This window comes from Vidua chalybeata, chromosome 7 (genome assembly GCF_026979565.1).
Source record: "Vidua chalybeata isolate OUT-0048 chromosome 7, bVidCha1 merged haplotype, whole genome shotgun sequence".
In the NCBI taxonomy this organism is placed as follows: Eukaryota; Metazoa; Chordata; class Aves; order Passeriformes; family Viduidae; genus Vidua; species Vidua chalybeata.
In genome coordinates this window covers 30,274,471-30,294,938 of record NC_071536.1, presented here as the reverse complement: position 1 = coordinate 30,294,938, position 20,468 = coordinate 30,274,471, and the positions used below count along the sequence as shown (strand labels likewise).

Genomic DNA, 20,468 nt, shown 5'->3' with positions numbered 1-20,468 from the left:
CGATTCACCCACATGCCCGCTCAGCTGCTCTCCATGAGAAATCCTAAAAGCATAATTACATTAAAAAGTCTGATTTGTTTAAATAATCCTCTTTAGGCTTCCTTTAATCTACCCTATATTTCCCTAGTCGGCTTTATTCCTGACTTGTCCAGCTCAACTGAGTTTGGTTGGACAACCCGCGGCTGAGGAAACTCTTCTTCATCTTCCTCCTCGTCCGGAGCCCCCAAACCTTCGGGCAACCCCAGCACCCCGGAGCCGGCTCCCGGCTGCAGGTAGGCAGCAGGTCCCGGGGTCTGGCGGCGGGGGGTACAGCGGGAGGGGCCGACAGCCCTGCTCGACCCACGCCGAGAGCCAGCCTGAGCATCACCCGTGTCCCGCGGCCAGGGGAAGCGAAGCGGGTTGGTGCCCTCTACCCTCAGCAGGTCGGGCCAGATCCGGCCCGGGAATGCTTATGGGGAGGATCGTTACTCGATTTTTAAGGAGAAATGCCATTTTTCGCCTGTACAGCTCCAGGGGAGTGCGAGACAGCGTGTATGGCAAAGGCAGAGGATTGAACTGAGATTGGAGGGGGCGGGAATAGGGGAGCAATCTCTCTGTGTCCCCCCGACAGCGGCAAGTGAAGGGGGCCTCGGGGGGAATCTGAATGCGGCCCCCAAACTCTGCAGCTGCCCCGCCGGTCCGGGCTCTCGCCAACCGCTTTCCCCGCGAGCGGTTGAACTCGCACTTTGAAGGACGGCTTTATTTTCCTCAGTGCGGAAGATATGAGTTCACGTTGCAATCCCATCGGAAAAAAAAAAAAAAAAAAAAAAAAAAGAGAGAGAGAGAGAGAAAGAAATGCACAACTTTAGATGGCGCTGTACAACATTTATTTAAGCCCTCCGAGTATTCCCGGCTCCTCGGCCTGCAGAGAGAGGAGCCCTCGGCGGGCAGAGGCAGGCTGGGCTGGGCGGGGATGGGGTGGGATACGCTGGGGTAGGCTGGAGTGGGATGAGGTGTAGGAGGGGTCCTGCCTCATCGGCAGCAGGCACGGAGGGCAGGGGGCTCTCTCCCCAGCCTGCGCCTCCATCCCTGGACGGTGATAGCAAACCGCAGCTCTAAGCAGGAAAAGTTAAAAAGCACGAAAATGGCAGAAGCCATCATCCCCACTGCTCCCCTTCTCAAATAGACGGAAACCCCCTAATGCCTCCGATGGGACGAGGAGGGGGGAGCTGCAGGCTACGCCGACCGAGAGTGCTGCTGCTTGCCCTCTTCCACCCTCCAGTCCCACTGACCTGGGCATGGCCTCGGCATCGCCCCATCCTCCGGGCAGATGCAGGAGAAAGGGTCCCCCGGCTCCAGCTCTGCTCGCTTGTCCTCTTCGCCCTGCCGGCCGCGGGCCTAGGGCAGGGATAGAGAGGAGCAGAAAGAGAAGGAAAGCCGACAGACTGCCTCGTCGAGGGGGACGGGCGGCTCTCCACCCACCTCGGTGCCCGGTTCCATCAGGATCAGTGAGGAGGGGAATCCCGTCGCCTTCCCTCGGCTCGGCAGGGCCCCACGCAAGGCCCGCGTGGGCTCAGGCCCGGCGGTCCTCGACGGCTCGAGGACAAGGCCGTAGGCACGGCCCGGTCCCGGCCCGTCCGTGTCCCCCGGCCGGCGGCGAAAAGAGCCGACCCGGGACTGGGCACGGCCGGCTTTTAACCGGGGCGGGTGGAAAAGCGGAGCGGGGCCGCAGCCGGGAGCTCCGCCGTGCCGCCGGCCCTCCGCCACCCCGCGCGTCCCACGGACACGGCAAATGTGAGCCCGAGCCCTGCAAGAGGGAGCGGAGGGCAGGGACCGGCGCCGGGAGCGCTCCCGGCAGCGGTGGCGCAGCGCCCGGCGCCGAGTGCCGATCGCTCCGGTCCGATCCTCGGGAGAGGTCCCCGCTGGAAACAGCGTGGGAGCAGATCCTCTCGGGGAGAGGCAAGGAGCTGTCAGACAAGTATCTTTCAAACACATCCCGGAGCCCTAAGTACCCAGACAATTTCAGGCAATTTTTCAGCGGGAACTTGTATCACCATTATTATGAGGTGGTTTTAATTTCTGGTTAAAAAAGGAGATGCGGGAGGTGAAGCACGACCGCGATTGCCAAAGAGAATTAATTATTTTTAAAGGGTAGAAAAATTAAAAATATTTTTTTAAAAATCGAAGGTCTAAGGGTTTTGAACAAGGGATAAGTAGTTTAAAAATTGCTGCATCTATCGAAAGCAAAACCTAAATATGCCATCAAAATGGCACTATGTACACAGCGTATGGTGTATGTATATATACATTTATTTATTATATTTTTATGTATATATATATATATATATATATATATATGCAAACATCCATACACTAAAATAAAGAACTACAGCCAGCCTGAATCCTGAACACAGTCTACACTTTATTTCAGACTACAGATTTCTGAACATAATAAAATCTTTGGCTTGTAGCGGCGGGTTCAGTCTCGCAGTCTGTGGATCAGAATTTTTTTTTCCTCGGAAAAAAAAAAGAGAGACAGAAATTCACACACACACAAAAAAAAAAAAAAAAAAAAAAACAAACAAGAGCAAACAACAGATGAGAAAAGTCCGACATTTACTGTAAAACAGGAGCAACGAACATGGGGGGGGGAAGGAAAAAAAAGGAAAGCAAACAAAACAAACGAACAAAAGAAAGGAGAAACAGAGAGAAGGGAGGAGAGAAACTGTCCAGCAAATAGAGATCGCTACACATATTTCTTACCTGAAATTAAATATATACAAGGTCATATGCTGTTTGGCTATATAGAGATAATTTTTCTTAAGTGTTCATATTTATTTTTTCTTTTCTTAATCGGAGTCCTTATACTATGGATAGACAATAGATCTGCTTTTAAATCGCACCTGTCCGCCTCCCGGCCGGCGGGCCGGCGCCGCGGCGCAGGGCTGGGCTGGGGCCGCCCGCCTCACTCGCTCTCCTCTTTGTCCTGCACCGTGGTGGTGGAGTGGTTGTAGAGTCCCTGGGCCATGAGGTGCAGCGCCAGCCCGTTCTTAATGCCCGTCGCCTTCTTGATTTTGGCCCGTTTGTTCTGGAACCAGATCTTGATCTGGGACTCGTTGAGGCTGAGCTCCTGGGCCAGGCTCTGCCGCCGCTGCTCCGTGATGTACCGGTTCGCCTGGAACTCCGCCTTCAGCCGCTGCAGCTGCTCGGCCGTGAACGCCGTCCGCGGCCGCTTGTCCTCCTTCTCCGTCTTCTTCTTCTTCAGCTTCCTAGTGCGGGGGCCTGCGGGCAGGGCACACACACGCCGCTGGGCAGGGCCGCGCCGCCGACCGACCGACCGCCCGACAGACCGACCGCCCGACAGACCGACCGCCGCCCCCGCCCCGCCGGCCGAGGAAAAATGGCCGACGGGTGAATTTGTGCTGGTTCCGTGTGTCCCCCCCCAAGGCCCCCGACCCCGGCACCGCCGCCCCGGCACGGCGGAGGGAAGGATGGGGAAGGAAAGGGGAGGCCGGGGCCGCGCGCGCCCGCGCATCACTCGCCGCCCCGGCCCCGCCGAGCCGGCCCCGCGGGCGAGGGCAGCGGAGCCCCCTTGCCCCCCGCCCCGGCACACGTCGGGGCGCCGCACCGCCCGTCCTGCAGGGCCGAGCCGCTCTCCTGCATGGCCCGGGACCGGGGCCTGCCGGCCGGGCAGCGGCTCCGCCGGGCAGCGCGGGGACTAAAGGTCCCCGCTGGCAGGCACCGGGGAGCCGCCGCCAGCAGCAGACTGGCAGGAGGCTGCCCCGGTCTCCTTTCGGAGGACAACGACCCTCTCCGCAAAGCCAGCCCAGTCCTGGGGGCCTTTCTCCGCCGCCACCGCGGAGCCCCGCCGCCACCGTCCTGGGCTCTCCGGCGGCCGATCCCTGCCGGGGACCTACGGCCCCGCTTGCAGCTCCCTCCGCGAAGCCCAGCCACAAGCGGAGCCCCGCTGCTCCACATCCAGGCCGCAAAGGGGACAGCTGAAGCGTAACACAGCTCGCCGGGAAAGCCATCGGGTCCCGGGGCGCATCCTGAGGGCAGTGCCTAGCCGAGGAGGGGTACCCCCGGTCCTCTGCCCGCCGGCCTGGCCCGGCCACGGGGAAGAGGAGCTGGGAGGGAACCGTGAAGAATGGGATCTACGAAAATTCCCCGACAGCTGCCGGGCTCGGCGGGCGGTCCCAGGCCCGCAGCCCCCCGCCAGCAGCAGCCGGAGCCGAAGCCGGCGAGGCCTCCCTGCCGCCGAGTAGGCCGAAAGCTCCTCTCCCGGCGCAGCTTTTTCCCGGAACGGGGGGATTCCCCCCGGCTTGGCAGCGGCTGTCGGCGGGGAGAGAGACGAGGCCGGGTGGGGAGAGGGACGGGGCCCAGCGGGATACTCCCGGGCTGGACCGGCGGGGGGTGGAGGGCGCGGGGAGTGAATTGCTGAGTCCCGGCACCTTGCAGCGGGGTGCCGGCGCCTCCGACCGCCGCAGCCCGCTCATCCCCGGAGCCGAGAGAAGCAGTCGGGGCCGGCGGGCAGCTACGAGCACAACAAAGAGAGCGGCCGAGCCCAGCCAGCCTCCCCTCGCCCTTCTCCCCTCCGGGTTGCAGCGAGCAGGGAGTGTCGGAGAGGAGGACATGCAGAAATGATCCTTTGCCCGAAGAAAGGGGAGGAAAGGAAATGAAGGCGCAAGTGCAGAACGCCGAGCGCTCGGTGGCCCTGGGAATCGGCAACACAACACCCGCGGCCGGGCCGGCCGGGAGCGAGGCCGTGCCGTCTGACAGCTCTATCACCCCATCAATCAGCCCAGTCAATCAAAGAGGCTTTTCTGAGTTTGAAGTCGCTGGACGTGTCAATAACGGGGGATGGAGACGGCTCGGCCGCACTGACGGCCGGCTCGGAGCACCAGGCCGGGCAGCGCGGCGCGGGGCCGGGGCCAGGCAGCGCCGCCTTCCCCGCGCACTGGAGCGGCCCCGGGCAGGCACAGGGGAGCCCACCCCGACCCCGCGCCGTGCTGGCCGATCCCTGGCTGCTGGCTGGAGGTGTCATGGGGGAACCCCATCTCCACGTCCTCGGTTTCTTTAAAAAAAAAATGGCAATAAAAGCCAAAAAGTAACGGTGATAAATAAAGGGGTGCCTGAGGGCACCTGGGGAATGTAAAGACGTAGAAGGGGCGGCAAAACAGGGCCGGGAGGGCCGAGGCAGCGGCTCCCACGGGGACGACCTCGGGCAGAGGCGTATCCCTATCCCGGAGCTGGGCCCCGAACGGCAGCAGGGAGCACCGGCTCCGGCGGCAATGCGCGGCCTAAGGGCCTGCCCGGCTCGCTGCAGAGGCCCCGCTAAACAGCCCCTCCGCCACCTTCGGAAAAGCCCTTTTTCCTTCGCCTCCAAAAAACACTACCTCCTCCCCCCGCACCGCCAGCAGTCGCTCAACATGTGCCTCGGGTCTTCGCCCCCTCGCTCCTCCAGCAGCACCCAGGGAAAAAAAAAAAAAAAAATAAAATAAGGGGAGAAAAAGCCTCAGAACAAGGGAGCGGCCGACCCCGCTGCCTTTTTCTCGCAACGCTCTCACCCCGCGCCGCCGCGCTGCGGAACACCCGGGGCTGCGGCAGGCGGGGCGGGCGGGGGCGCGGGAAGGGGTCGCTCCCGCCGGCTCTCCGCATCGAACCGCTGCCGAATCGGGGCCCGGCGTCACATTCAAATCTGGGAGACTCAGAGGAGGAAGGAGGGGTGGTAGCGGTGGGGGGGACGCGTTTCCTCTCGCCCCGGGTGACCCAGGCCGCCCTCCCCCCCACGCGAGGTCCTCAACAAGCCGGGAGCCAAAGCCAAGGGGGGAAGAGGGAAAGGAGAAGGAAGGGGGGGGGGGGCGACCTTGTCACGATTTAACAGCTCCCAGATGCGCCGCGGTTCCTTACCCGAGGACGGTCTGTCTGAATACCTAGTGCAGTAGACCCAGGCAGGCCACACCAGCGGCTGTTGCGAGTCGGGCTTTATAACAGGTCCTCCATTATTAGAGCCCATGAGGAGGATGGCGGGGCTGCCGTGCTCCCCGTACTTCGCCGGGTGAGTCTCGCCCCCGTCGGTGGGGGGCTTGGCCGCCCCCGACGCCGCCGCCGCCGCTGCCGCCGCAGCGGGACTGGCTTTGGCGGCGGCGGCGGGCGGCGGCGGCGGCGCGGAGCCGTCGGGACGGCAGTTCGAGTCCGGGCAGAGAAGGGCGGGCGGGTTGGGCGGCCGGGCCAGCAGCGGGTTGACGTTTTCTCTACCTGAGCTCTGCCCCCGGTCTCCGTCCCGCTCCCGGCTGCCTCCTCCTCCTCCGCCGCCGGCCGGCGCGGGCGGCTCCTTCTTGCAGCCGAAGTCCGGCCTCAGGATGTTGTCGATGAAAAAGTTGGTGGTGCGGTGGGGCGGCGGCGGCGGGGGCGGCGGCGGTGGTGGCGGCGGGTGGCGGCGGCGGGGCAGGGGCAGGGGGCAGGGCGCGGCGGGGGAGGCGGGCGCGGGGCTGGGGGACACGGGCACGCTCTCGCCATCGCTGCCGCTGCCGCTGCTCGCCGGGCCGGGCGCCGCGTCTCGGTGGCCGTGCCCCTCCGGCGGCTCTTCCATGCTCAGTCCCCGCCACGGAGATCGCTGCCTCTTTTCCCCCCCACCCACCCACTTTACGCCCACCCCACTTTGACGGTGGGTGGCGGGGTGGAAAAGGGGGAGGAAAAATTTAAAAAAAAATAGAAAAAAGAAAAAGAAAAAAAAAAAGAGAAAAATATTAAAATCCACTTGTTGGGCTGAAGCTGAGATTTTTTTTCTCTCTCTCACGGATGGATCCAAAACCTGGGAGATACTGAAGGGCTTCTCTCCCCCTTCTCCCGATCAGCTTATATTTCCACCACCAAAAAAAAAAAAAAAAACCAAAAAAAAAAAAAAAAAAACCAAAAAAAAAAAAAAAAAAGAAAGGTGTGCGGCTGCACCACGGCCCCCCCAAAAAACCCGCCCCCCCGAAAACCCTTCACGATCTGCCCATCTCCCTGCCGCCGCCGCCGCGGCGGCTCCGCGCTGCCCCGCTGTCACGCTCCGCTCTGCCCACGCCGCGGGCTGCCGGAGCCCGTCCCTGCCAGCCCGGTGCTGCGCCGCCCGCGCCCGCTTAATGTTCTGTTTTTTTAATTCTTTTTTTTTTTTTTTTTTCCCTTCTCTTTAAAAAAAAAAAAAAAAAAAAAAAAAAGCCAAATCTCTGACAGCGCCGGTCCGTGCACCAAACTCTCCCTAAAAAATCCCTCAGCCACACTTTTTTCACTCGCACCGGAAGCACGTGAGGTGGCCCCGCACGTGGGGGCGGCCAATGGCGCGGCGCCGCCGCCGCTGACACCCCGCGCCGCGCCCAATGGGCGCCCGCCGGGCCGCCGCCATAAATACCGCGTGGGGACCGGACGGGGCGGACGGCACCGGGCGGGACGGGGCGGGCGGTGGCATCAGCGCCGCGACGGGGCGGGGGCAGCGCGCCGCGCCCACGCGCGTGAACCGGGACGCCCCCTCCTCCCCGGCCCCCTATTAGCCCCCTAAACAACAACTTCCAGCCACGCCGTGTCCTCCACGGGTGGCGGGGATTTGGTCATCGGCCGCTTTGCTGTTGCCTCAGCGAGAATAAACACCCCCTTTTTCCAAATCTGTGTACTTTCCCCCTCTTTTTCTTTTTTTGCTTCCTATTCTCCCGCGGCGGCGTTGGGCAGCGCGGGGTGCACCCGCAGGGCGGGTGGAGGCTCCCCGGAATAGAACCTTTTTGGTTTGGAGGAATAAAAATTACAGTAATAATAATAATAACAACAATAAATAGCAATAAAGGCAGGAGGCACTGCCGGGACGAGCTGGTCTTACGGCCGAAGCCTCTCTCTGGTTTGTTCCTTTACTGGCTTTGGGGTTTTTTCGGAATACGAAGCAGATCAGCTCCGGCTCACAGCTGAACTCGTATAATGTTTCCTCGTCTGCTTTTTGATGTTTGCTTGTTTGTTTGTTTGGTTTCGGTTTGTTGCCTTTTTTTCCCCGGTATTCTTGTTTGGTTTTGCTTTGTTTTTTTTCTGCCCGGCAGGGAACGAGCACTTCGGGACGTGTGTTGAGGCAGACGGAAAATTTAAGGATTTTAAGGGATGGGAAGAAAAAGCCATTTTTTTCAGGATTGATGCAGCTGTCCAAAAATGAATTTACAGAAAATAAATAAGAATACCGTGGTCCCAGTTCTGGTTTTGCTGGACTGCTGGGGCCGCAGCCAAGCGCCACAGGCAGGGCGGCTCTGCCGCAGCCAGCGCCTGCTGCCCCGGCCCCAGGCGCTCACGGCCGCGGGAGCCGAGTCGCTGTGGGTAAGGGCAGTGCTGGTGCTCACACGGAGGAGTATTGGAGATGGGGGTCCCACGACACCTCACACTTTACACAGCGGAGGAGCTCCGGGCGGGCTGGGTGCCCGGAGCAGCGGCGCTTCCCGGCCGGCCGCAGGCACCTGCTCCGGCTGGAGCCGCTCTCCTGCCCGCGGCCGAGCCCCGGAGCTGCGGGAACGGCAATTCCGGGCGTTTTCTAATTCTTACGTAACCGACCCCCCCCCCCCATTTTACCCCCTCCCCAAAACGGCGGCCGGGTGGCGGTGGGTCCGGAGGGGCCGTGGAGCCCCGCGCAGCGCTCCGCGCCTCTCCGCGGGGCCGGGCCGCGTCACGTGCCGCCGCCTATGTATCCTATATGTGCAAGGGTGCGGGCTCAAAATACACCTATAGCTCTGTGTGTGTCCGCATCTCGGCGGTTCCTTGCGGTGCCGGCAGCAGCGAGGCTCTCCGCCTCGCCCCGCCGTGCTGCACCGGCCGGGTGCTCTTCCCTCCCCGGGAGCAGCCCCGCGGCAGCGGCCTGGCCCATGGCTCCGCTTTCAAGGAGGTGACCGGCCCCGGGAGTCGAAGGAGAGATCTCTGGGTGTCCGTCAGCTGCTCCCCGGGTGCCCGGGAGGCGTGTGTGTGCCCGCATCTCCGAGGCACGTTCGGTTATTTTCTGTACCGGAGAAACATTACCGAATTGTTACCTCCAGCCACACAATAATCCCCTAAAATAATAGGTGGCAGAACACAATCAGCCCTGGAATCAAGAGCTTCATCCGCAATTAAATGAATGTTAAACCCCCCCTGCATTCACAATATCATATCATTTACTCGCACCGAAATTGGGTTTATTTATATTTAAGTTAGCAAAATTGAAATCTTTATCCCAAAAGCGAGCGTGGGTACTTAATTAAATTCTAATTAGGACACTATCAATATCCCATTTAGCCACGTAGCCTTTGTGAGCCGCGGTCCCTTTCAGAGCTGTAAATGGGGGCTCGCTGCCTTATCTCTCCTGCAAGAGACGCCTTGAGAAGGGCTGCAAAAGATAATTTATAGGTTTTAATTACTCTTCATTCCGCCTGATCAGCTTGGCGTTCATCACAGGACGGCGAATAAAACCTGGTCAAAAGCACTGTCACTATTCCCTGGCAAGACGCTTAATCAAAGTAAGCAGGGCCATATTACACGCTGCGAGCTTCTTCACGTAATTTCCCAGCTGCTGATAAAGCTAGTTGAATAATGCTGCAGTCCTTCGGAGACACCATTTACAGAAATGACTTTATTGACGGCTTAACGTCGGTAATTCATTTTACCTTTCATGTATTGGGAGCCCGGATTTGTTACAGTAATAGGATGATAAATGTCCTGGCGGCCCTATAGCTTTTATTATTGAATACAATACACACACCCATCCTTAAATGTTCCAAAATTGGGTAACAAAAGGGAGAGAGAGAGAAATCGAAGCCTTTAACTATTTAATTTGCCTTCCTGAGCACGCCCGGGGGGGAAGTGTATCTACGTGCGTGCGTGCGTGTGTGTGTGTGTGTGTCTGTGTCTGTGTCTGTGTGTGTGTACATGTGTGTAGGAGGGGGGATTATTTCATCTGGAGTCCTCCCTTTTTCTAGAAACTGTTCTGGATAGTAAAGGCTTCTCTATAAATTGAGTAGGTTTGTGTACGGAGGGGGTGGGGGATCGGCTGGATGAATGAGGAGGGGTTAAAGGAAAAGACGATGTATATTTCCAGGCTGGATATTTTTTTCCATCTCGACCCTTCCTATCTAAATAGATAAATATTACTCCCCGGCTCGCAGGTAGTTACAGTAATCGGGGTAATATGTCTATACACGGTGGCTTAAGGACGGAAGCCTTAAAAAATCCCTTTTAAGGAAAAAGTTCCCTCCGTAACTTGTGGGTCCCGCTAGGTTTTGGGGCGCCGTCGGGGGGCCCGGTCCCGCGGAGCCCCGTTCACGCTGCCGTCGCGGGGGGGCCGCTCCCGCGTAGCCGTCGGCTCCTCCAGAGGGGCCAGGGCACCGAGGGCTCCCCCGAAAGTGCTGCGGGCCCGGGGCCGTGCTGCCGCTCTCCTGCCCCTCGGAAGTGCCGCGGTGCCGTCTGAGTCTCTTGCAGGTTGGTGTCCCCACCGGCTCTCGGCGCTGGGGCTTGGTTCAGCCTTCCTGGCTTGGGGCGGGAGAAGATCCAGTCCGGGAGGCGGAGTGCAGCCGAGGGGTGGCGGAGCCGGGGAGCCGGGCTCCCGGTGCCCGCTGTCGGGCTGTGCGGAGGGCGGCCGCGCTGCTCCCGCCGCACGAAGCCAGCCCGCGGCGCCCGCAGTCTCTTCGGAAACCGGGAGGAATAATTTCTCCTATTTCGTTGTATTTGCTTTTATTTTGCTTGTTGTTTGGTTTGTTTTTTTTTTTTCCTTCTTCTTCTCTTTTTCTTCTTTTTGAAGAAGGCCACCAAAGGAGGGAAGTTTTAAAATTGAAAATATAAATAAAGTTTAAATTAGATAAAAAATCCTTTGAATTTTTTTTTCTCGTCGCCCTTATAGGAAGGAGGAAGTATAGAAACATGGTTAATATACGCTGTGGTAATCCTATTTCTACGTCTAGATCAGATCTCATTGGGGCCTTTGCTGAAGGACATAAATGAGTTGTTCTAATACAATAGATTTCATCCTTCCTACAGGGACTGGCTGACCAGAGGTTTTGTTAAAAGTGAATACGAATAGATTTCTGCTACAAGTGCAGCATTATTATTATGAGCTGTAAGGTCAGACTATACATTCCGGGTCCCCAAAGCCTATAGACCCTGGGAAAGGCGCGGGATATACCACGTCATTGTACCTGACAGTCTCTTCAATAGACTAATTCAATTATCGCTTGGGGATTCAGTCTTCATTGAAAGCAATAATAGCGGTGTAATTCGTTGGTAAATAGGTATTGGAGGCAGCTCCACTCGAAACTTTTTTCGGGGCACAGGTTTATGTCTCTGAGAGTCAAAATCTCTCCTGGTAGCAACGCGGGGAGTGGGGAGAGAGGAAGGGATGTTTTTTATGAAAAGGAGGGCCGGGCTGCGGGGAGACCTCGGCGCGGCCGGCCGGAGCTGAAGCCCTGCTCCCCGGCCCGGGCGGGCAGCGCGGCCGCTCCGCTCCCCCGAGATGTTCCCGGGGAGCCGGGATGTGGTGCCCTGGTGTCCTGGTGTAGAGTTATGAATCAATTACCATCCAGGACCACCCCCACCCCAGCAATGCAGCCCGGCTCGCAAGTCACGGGGAACTGTAGTAAAGATTTAATTTTATTTACTTCATTGTCTGTCCTCCCTTCCCAAGTGGGATGGAGGCGAAAACACCCAGCAGAAGTTTCTGAAGGAAGAAGAGAAAACTATCTTTCTTATTCTTAGCGAGAGTATTGGTTTGTTTCTTTTCCTACAAGAAAAAAAAAAGAAAAAAATAAAAGAACGAAAAGATAAGACAAAAGAGGAAAGAAAAAGGGAAAAATGAAAGTGAAAAGAAAAAGGAAAATAAAGAAAAACTAATCTGGAAAAGGAAAAAAATTAAGAATTTACAGAAAAGGACAATAAAAAGGAAAAGAGAAGAAAAGAGAAGAAAAGAGAAGAAAAGAGAAGAAAAGAGAAGAAAAGAGAAGAAAAGAAAGAAAAGAAAAGAAAAGAAAAGAAAAGAAAAGAAAAGAAAAGAAAAGAAAAGAAAAGAAAAGAAAAGAAAAGAAAAGAAAAGAAAAGAAAAGAAAAGAAAAGAAAAGAAAAGAAAAGAAAAGGTAGAAAATATAAGAAGGTGCATCAAAACCCGAGAAAAATAGATGGAAAAAAATTAAGAAAAGAAGCAAGAGAGGCAAAAAGAAAAGGAAACAAAAGATGAAAAAGATAAAGTAAGAGGAAAAACGAAGAAAATAATAGAAGAGAGAAAGAAAAGAAAATAAGAGAAAAGGAGAAAACACGAGGACAGGGAAGAGAAAAGAAAATAAGAGGAAATAATAGGAAAGAAAGGAAAAGGAAAGAAAATAAAGGGAAAGGAAAGGAAAAGAAAGAAGAAAAAAGAAAAGAAGAGAGAAAGAAAAGAGAAAAGAAAAGGAAGAAAAGAGAGAAGAGAAGAGAAGAGAAGAGAAGAGAAGAGAAGAGAAGAGAAGAGAAGAGAAGAGAAGAAAAGAAAAGAAAAGAAAAGAAAAGAAAAGAAAAAAAGAAAAGAAAAGAAAAGAAAAGAAAAGAAAAGAAAAGAAAAGAAAAGAAAAGAAAAGAGAGAGAAAAGAAAAGAAAAGGTCAAAAGCTCGCTGCTTTCCAGTGGCCTGGCTACAAACCCCTTCCCATTTGCTTCCCAAGCCCCCTCCCGCCTCCCACCCACATCTGCAGCCCACCCTACCTCGCTGCGAGCTGCCCAAGTCACCTGGATCGGCTGTCTTAAAAAGTCCCAGCTCCGGAGATGTTCCTCGCTAGCTGGCCGGGGGAGGATCCGAGGAGGGCAGCGGCATCCTCTCGCCCGGCGAGCAGCTCCGGCGGCTGCCTCCGGCCCCGGCTGCTCCCTGACGATCTGGTTTAAGTTACAGTGGATGTTTCTGAGCGCTGCTTTACTCCACTTCGGGACAAATACCCCTGTCCCTTCGCTAAAGACGTTACCAATAGGGGCTGAAAGTTCCGTGGAGGGTTTGGGGTCCGCACCCGCCTCTGCTTCGCCGGGCCGGTCCCGGTCCCGGTCCCGCCGTGCTCTTAGTCACCGGCACACCCGGTCGGGCTGGGTCGGACCCGTTTACATTTTAAAATATGTTTTCAATTTCCTCCAGCTCTTCCCACCTATGTCTCTCCCTGCTTCCCTCTCGGCTCCGGGAGCCGTGGAGCTCAGGGAAGAGACGGGGAAACTTTCGCCGCCCGACCCCGCGGGAGGTGGCGGGGCCGGGTCCGGGGCGGCTCCGGGGGGCTCTGGCGGGCGGAGGGGGTGTCCTCACCCGGGTGAGGGGGGGCTCCCTGCCCGATCAGGGTGCCGGATCCCCGCGCTGGGAACGACACCCCCGAAACTTTTCCCAGCTCTAGGGGGTACAGGGCTGCCTCTTCGTGGGAGCAAAGCTTTTCCCTTCACCGAATTCGGGAGATTTGGGTGACAAAGGGGCGCACGCGGGATTGGCGCCCACGCCGCCCACCCGCTGCCTTGCCATGGCTGTAGGGGCAGGGGCTGTGCGTCCAGCTCCACGCAGCCCCGCCGTGTCTCCCAGCCCTTCTGCACTCTCTGTATTTGCCTGCGAGGGTTTGCGGGTGCATTTGTGCAGCGGAACGCGTGTGCAGCGGGCGTGTGGGGGAATATTGCCTCGCACACACGCGTGTGCAAATGGCTGTAGCTGTTAGCTCAGAGATTGCACACGGGCACCACCTTCCCTCCATCACTACTCCCCGGCTTCCCCTTCTGCCCGAGGGCCGCCTCGAGGGGCTCCTCCTGCCAACCCCACGCCCGTCCCCTGCCCGGGAGCAAAGGGTCCGCCGCCGTGGAAAGTTTGCTCAACTCCTGGCGTGGAGGAATGGTCTCTCACGGAGTCCTCTCCTCGGCTCTCAGGTGCACACCCCTCCCCAAGCGCCTGCCTGCAGGGATAGCAGGAGACCTGCAAAGATCTGGTTTCTTTAGGTTTTTTTACCCCGAGGTCCAAACGACAGTGCTGGTGTCGGGGGACATGAATGTCACCAATTCTCCCCTTCCGGTCTGCAGGCAGCTCAGGGCTCTCTCCCCGTCAGTGCTTTGGAGAGGAACCGAGCCCCATGCCCCTCTCCACAATATTTCGCTCCCGCTTCTGTCACTTCGCACCCCCACGGCCGGGCCGTGGCTGCGAGATGGGCCCCGGACCCTGGAGGCGACACCGGGCGGGAGGGTCCCGGCCTGGCCCGGGCCGGTGTGCAGGCACCGGGGAAGTGGAGAAGGGGAGAAAGGGGGGGGGGGGGGGGGGGGGGAGAAGAGAATCCTTTGTGGTTTTGTCATCCTTTGTTCCGGAACTAACTTGACCAGTGTGGCTGGGAAGCAGCACCATTTCGATTGGAAAAAGCAGGGGAGAGGGGGGCTCTTTTGATCCTCATCGGGGAAATGATGTTCGAGGAGGTGGCTGGAGGCGCTGACACGGGCGCTGGGCTCTCTTTGCGGCGGCTCACAGCAAAATTTCGTTGAAGGCACTATTTCTGCCTTGCCTGGGAACTTTCGGCTTTAATTATCCGTGTGGCTCCTACGAGCTGGGCTTGCTCCTCTCTGCTCATCCGTTCCCAGGGAGAGAAAACAGTGTGTGTAGTGCTAAAATGCAGCAAGACAAAATAATCAGCTTTAAAAGTACGTGTTGGCTTGGGGGTGGGGGACAGGGAAAGGGGCAGAGAGTAAAGCAGAATAAGTCTATTGCCTGGAGAAATGATGTTACTGCTGCCCAGTGGTAGTAACCGGAATTGGGTCATTTTAGGGACAAACGCAGGCAAAATTCAAGTCACGTCCACTTTTGATATAAGGATGTGTCCTCTTTAAAAATTGTTATGCAAAAGACTCTCGTACGTGATCTTCTCGTGATAAAAAGCAGCAAGCCAAATATCGGAGCCCGAGTCAATAATGTATGAACAGATTAAGCAACCTTTCTCCCAAGCAATTATTTCAGCAATTGAAAACCTCGCTCGCTCCAAATTTCAATAATAATAATAATAATAATAACAATAATAGCAAAAGTAAATAAATCCCAGCTCAAGTGAGATGGTCTCCTGCTCCTTGGCCCTTGCTCGGGAAGAGCGAGTGGAATATTTTTTTTTTCTTCTAGCCGGGAAGAGTAGCCGAGAAGGTATTTAAACCACCAGCAGCTTGAAAATCACAACAATTCATAATAATCTACGGATCGCGCGAGTAAACAGGCATATCGCTGGGCCACTGGCCTGCGGGGTTTATTTGTCTTTAAAGCTCGGGATAAATTAAGTTTCCGGCTGTGTAATTCTAACAAAAGGTGATAGAAAACGCACTGGGGGAGTAATAGATGGTGGCACCGGGGATCAGAGGGGGGAATGGGTTTAATGCTGATTTATGTGCCGAGGGCCGGGGCGCGCCGCCGCCACCGCGGGAGCAACGCGAGCAGCTCCGCGGGTGCGGGGGCTCCGCGGGGGTGGCCGGGCTCAGCGGGGCCCCCGGCACGGCCCGGAGCAGCGGCTCGTGGAGGAGCCGCTGCCGGGAGGCGGCTTGTCCCGGCACTCCCCGGGAGGGACACTGCTGCCCTGCGTGGGGAGGGACACGCGTCCTCCTGGCCGAGATCGCCAGGAGATCACAAGGGGGAAATAAATTCAGCTGCAGGAGAAGGGCCGCGGGTGCGGCCGGGGGTCGGGCAGCAGGGAGACGGGGGCAGAAAGCAGAGAGCTGGGATGGGTTTCTCCGAGCATCCTTGTGGCTAAAGGCGCTGCAAAACTCCGAGAGAGAAATTTCCCCCCTTTTACTCTTTATGTCCCCTGCCCACACTGGCGGCCACGCAACGGGCAGATTGCCTTAGCGAGCCTCCCTCTGGCTTTACCACAAAAACTGCCCTCGTCTTCATCGGTTCTGATCTTGGTTTTGAATTTGGTCGATGGTGCAGTGGCAATAAGCAGCCATTCGTTTCGGTTGCAAAAGCAGAGAGCAAGTCAAAAGCAAGGAAATTGAACTTTCTGGAGACAGCCTGGTGTAGACTGGGGTTTCCACCCTCTAGGAGAAACCGTGACCAGATTTCAAGTGAGGGATGGTACTTTGGACCCGTTTGGAGGCTGTGTGAGAGGAAGATGAAAATATAATTTAGGAACGATTCCTTACAGTGCATCAGAGTGAAGAGGTCGTGTGGGAGCACGGAGATGTTGGAGCACCCAGCCCCGCCGACCTGCTACAGCTAAGAACCTTTTCCAAGATGTACCAGAGTACAATAGAAATACTCGCTAGCATGGCACTTCACCTGCACACCCAGCCCTGCAGTCAAATCCCACATCCCTCTCCAGACAGCAGCCTTACATTCCTGAGCTAGACAAATGATGAAAAAGTTCCAGTTACCGTCTAATGAAAGGCCTCCATCTCCCTTCCCCCAGAGGTTTCCGATGCACATATAATTAGCTCTCAATATTTCATGAATATGGGGTTTTACTAATTCCTTTTCACTCAGGAGATTTCGCATTCGCCGTTTTACCCTCTCTGTCATTTTGCACAAAGCCGTGGCTGTGGGAAGGGTGGTTGCGGGTTGGGGTGGGTTCTTTTAGCTGGATACACAACATCCTTCAGTCGCCTGAGGCCTCAGCCCAGACATCATGGGAGACACAGATCTCAAATGAAGGACCACAGCTTTTTTTTTAATGCAGGAAATTAAATGTGCTGTGGGATTTTGGTCCTTTGGGGCAAGCATTTTTTTGCATGGGTAGCAATTCAGGAGCAGGTCTTCTGCTTCTGAGTTACAGCATGCTTTGGAGGGAAATTGGTACTTTCTGACCAAAAAAAGACAGACAAACCAGGAGGTAGAAGTCAAGCTAAATGTCATCAAGAAATGTCGCATTAAACCTTAGTGATCTTCCACAATAACAGCTTCAAATTGTCTAAATACTACACAAGTGTATTAGCAAGGACAACTCCAAGTTCCTACTCTGTACAATGAAGAAGATTTTGTCAGCATCATTATTAATTTTTTTTCTTCTTCATCTAATCATGCCAGAGATATTGACTACATTTTTTTGTCATTCTGCTCTGTCCAAATGTATGTGCCTCGAGTAAAGTGATATAATGATAGTAGAATCCTGGGGGAGTTTTTCTAAACACACTGCAAGAACAAAGTTTGGTCCTCCGGTTAAAGCAGATTTAGACTAATGGACTTTTCACCACTTCCCTCAGTGCTAAATACTGGCATTTGCAATGCAGTGGATGAGTTTCTGTAAAGGCAACCCCCAACCAGAAACAGCTTATTAAAAATCCCATTATCCCTATAACTGACTTATTATTAGTTTAAATGATTGTCTTATGATTTGTAAGAGGGAAAATAAATCCTAAAACAAATGATACTTTTAATCACTGAGCCTGGTGGGCAATGGATTTTATTTGCTATACATTTTTAGTTGGATGTTAAAAAGGTTTTCCAGTTTACAATAATTGCTGTCTCTCTATGTGGTCCATTGAAGGATAGCTTTGTTTTCTCACATTAAACTTTGTGAATCACTGGTTACTATGCTTTGCCTATTTCTTAATAACAACTTTACACTTATATGGGCCTTTTCCACCCTGCAATTCTATAGCTGTTTACTAGGAAGCCAAGTGGAGCTGGTGAAAGGGAGAGGAGTTCCCTGAGTGACTGACATGGATGCAGGATCAGAACCTGCAGGCATTTTGCTGAGCTCTGAGTCACGGTCAACAGGATTTTTCCCTGTGTCAGAGACAGAGAGTTCATTCCCATAATGTCTGTCTGTGGGTGTGCCACAGCGGATTTTTTCTGTGCTCATCAATCCCTGGGGCTGACGGTGCAGGTAGTGAAACCCCACAGGAGTTGGCAAGTTTGGAGGTTAAAAACCCAGGCCAATGCTGCCTACAGGACACATCTCAGAAGCTGAAAGTATCTCCTTTAGCTCTCTGGGGAGTGACCTGCAGCAGAAGCAGGACCCTAAGGGAGAAAGGGATTATTCATCGCTGCTCTGGGCTGAGACAGCCAGTGCTAAGATCCCATCAGCTGCAGGCTCTGCTGCAAGGGATCCAAAGCTGTGCAGTCACTGCTCTGATGTGCAAGAAACAGGTGGCAGAGGGGCTCCCAGAGAGGACTGCCCCCATTTTTACTGTTTTCTGCTGCACTGTGATAATTCTTTAATCTGATTTCCAATGTGCACTTTTTGCTGTTTGTCCCATGACTTCAGAAGTCAGTGCAGTTTTTGACCCAACAGTGATTTACAGATCCACAGTTCTCATCCTTGCATTAAGGAAGTGCCATGGGTACAGCCTCACAGGCCAAACTGTCACCTGGAGTAAACTGTTGTGGAGAGGGACCTTTAGGAAGCAGGGCTGTCCCTGCCCTGCTGCTCCCAGTACAGGCTCAGAGCAGCACATATCCCAGGGCTCAGGGCTCACTGCAGATGGAAACAGCCCGGCCCCTTTTCTGGGGTTATTAATGCCTTTTTTTTGTCCAAATGCTGGTTTCCAGAGACATCTTGTGGCTCTCACCAGCTATCACAGCTGAGCTGCTCCACATCCCAGCACGCTGCTCTTCCTGAAGGGTTGGATAGCTGAAAGCTGCTTCCCAGGCTGCTTGCTGTTTGCACCCTGAGTGAGGTTTGGTCTGTTTTTTTAGCCCTTGATGTGCATTTTCAGCATTGTGTGACTGCCTCTCACACAGAGCTCGGGTTAGGTTATGGGTGTAAGCACCAGAGTTGCAGGAGAGATCTCTGCAGAGGTGCCACTGGTGTAAGAGCCCTCCCAGCCTGATGTTGCCACAGGAGATGAGTGTTTGCTCCTGGAGCAGCACCCAGAACTGGTACCTCAGCAGCTAATGAAGCCCAGGGTCGTTTGGCTGCTGGGTTTAGGGTTGGGGTTTTTTCATTATTTCATTTGATGACAATGCTACAAAGAGAAATAAAAAGGAAAAGCACTTTTGCAAGAAGCAGGGGAAAGACAGTGTTGGCACATGGCTGGGGGATGGTTTGAATCCCTGTGTACTGCAGGCAGGAGGACCCTCTCCAGCCCTCACAGCAAAGATTTCCAGGAGCAGTTTCTCAGCTGAAGTAGGAGAGATGAACCCCACTGGGGTGTGAAAGACAATCTTTTTTTGGAAAAGGCGTGGTAGGAAACAAATATGAGGATTGAAATCCCATGACTGTGTAGGTCCCATCCATCCACATGCTGACTGCACAGACAGTGATGTGAAAGCACAGTCCTCCCAGACTGCAGTGAACAAGGACTGTTGGCTTTTAAAATGTTTTCAAAAGTAATGAATTAGCAGTAATTATTCAGAAGATAAAGAAAGGTCATTTAAACCACCCAGTGTCAGCAGATCTCTTCTTGTAAATCTCTTGTTTAGACAACAAGCCCATCATTTTGTCTACCAGAGTGGCTTGTTCCAGCAAGCATAGACAGCCTCGTGCCCCTGAGCACATGCAGTGCTGCCAGCCAACTTCTCACTCATGGCCACAGAGCACAGGAGGGAGCAGCCAGGTTCAGGCAAGGAGATGAAGGCTGTTCCTCACGCCTCAGGCACACAAGGATTGTTGTGGTGCCACGCTACACAGGATCTGTCTGTCCAACACCCAGCTAATCCTCCCCCCTTTCTGTGGGGAGATAGCAGCTACAGCTATGGTGTCTGAGCCAGCAGATTGCTTGTCTCCATCCAGCCAGGGATTCCCTTCCTATGGCACAAAGAACACTTCAGAGATGAGGGTGATTTCAAATGTGTATCCCATAGTCATACTGATTCTTGCTGGGTCCAAGCCATCTATGCAATCTATACTTTCCCACTGGTGTATAATTTTCTTGGCACTTTCCTTGCAACAGGTGGACTGCAAAATAAGGAAACATAATGTGACTGCTTCACTCTTGACTAAGAAGGAAGATTTACTGCAGAAGACACATTGCTTACAGTTTTATGGAGATTTCTTATCTAAAGCCATGTAACACCCTATGGCGGGGGGCCACAATGTTGAGAAAGTCTCAGAACATCCAAACAAATGTTTTCAAGCAGGAAAGGAGCCAAGTTACCATGTCTGTGCTCAACATCAGGACACTGGGCTGGGAACTGTAGCTGAGATCACATGGTTCTCTAACCCCACTTTGCCTGTCTGGTGTCCAAGGAACCTTGCATAATTCATCCAGCCCTGGAGGAGAGAAGATACTGCAGTTGAAAAATGACTTCCCAAGTGCCCAGGACAATGTGTTGGCTGTGCTGACTCAGACAGCTTGCTGTGCTCTGTCCTTGAGCTAATCGTCAGTGTCTCCATCCAAGAGGTGGCCAAGCCCATAACACAGCCTCGCACTCCCACGGGAGGCCAGGACACAGATCCCTTCACCCACAGCTGTGAGCAGGTCCACACCAGATATCATAATGTCTCCTGGCCTCTCACAGATGTAAGGAACCGCATGAAGGGGACAGAGAGAGAGAGAGCTGCTGTCCCTGCTTTGCTGCTTGAGGTGGTTTTCCTGCATGGGTTTGTAGTTTGGTGCAATGTCCACAGCGAGAGCCAGC

The 20,468-nt window shown here is 54.8% G+C and overlaps 2 protein-coding genes across 3 annotated transcripts; both read right to left on the bottom strand.

Moving 5' to 3' along the window:
* Positions 1–893: 893 nt before the first annotated feature.
* Positions 894–1,974, bottom strand: LOC128791080 (uncharacterized). The gene is made up of 3 exons (XM_053948446.1): positions 1,462–1,974; positions 1,272–1,377; positions 894–1,094 (listed from the first exon to the last, which is right to left on the bottom strand). Exons 1-3 carry the CDS (start codon positions 1,972–1,974, stop codon positions 1,012–1,014), a joined length of 702 nt encoding a protein of 233 aa, XP_053804421.1. The 3' UTR covers positions 894–1,011.
* Positions 1,975–2,381: 407 nt separating this feature from the next.
* EN1 (engrailed homeobox 1) lies at positions 2,382–6,790 on the bottom strand. 2 transcript variants are annotated; one of them, XR_008431827.1, is made up of 3 exons: positions 5,890–6,790; positions 2,883–3,261; positions 2,382–2,494 (listed from the first exon to the last, which is right to left on the bottom strand). XR_008431827.1 is itself a non-coding variant. In XM_053947704.1 (2 exons), exons 1-2 carry the CDS (start codon positions 6,569–6,571, stop codon positions 2,945–2,947), a joined length of 999 nt encoding a protein of 332 aa, XP_053803679.1. In that variant the 5' UTR covers positions 6,572–6,790; the 3' UTR covers positions 2,501–2,944. The 2 variants fall into 2 exon arrangements, 1 of the variants encoding a protein (XP_053803679.1); XM_053947704.1 differs by lacking the exon at positions 2,382–2,494 and having other exon boundaries at positions 2,501–3,261.
* Between the last annotated feature and the right edge of the window lie 13,678 nt (positions 6,791–20,468).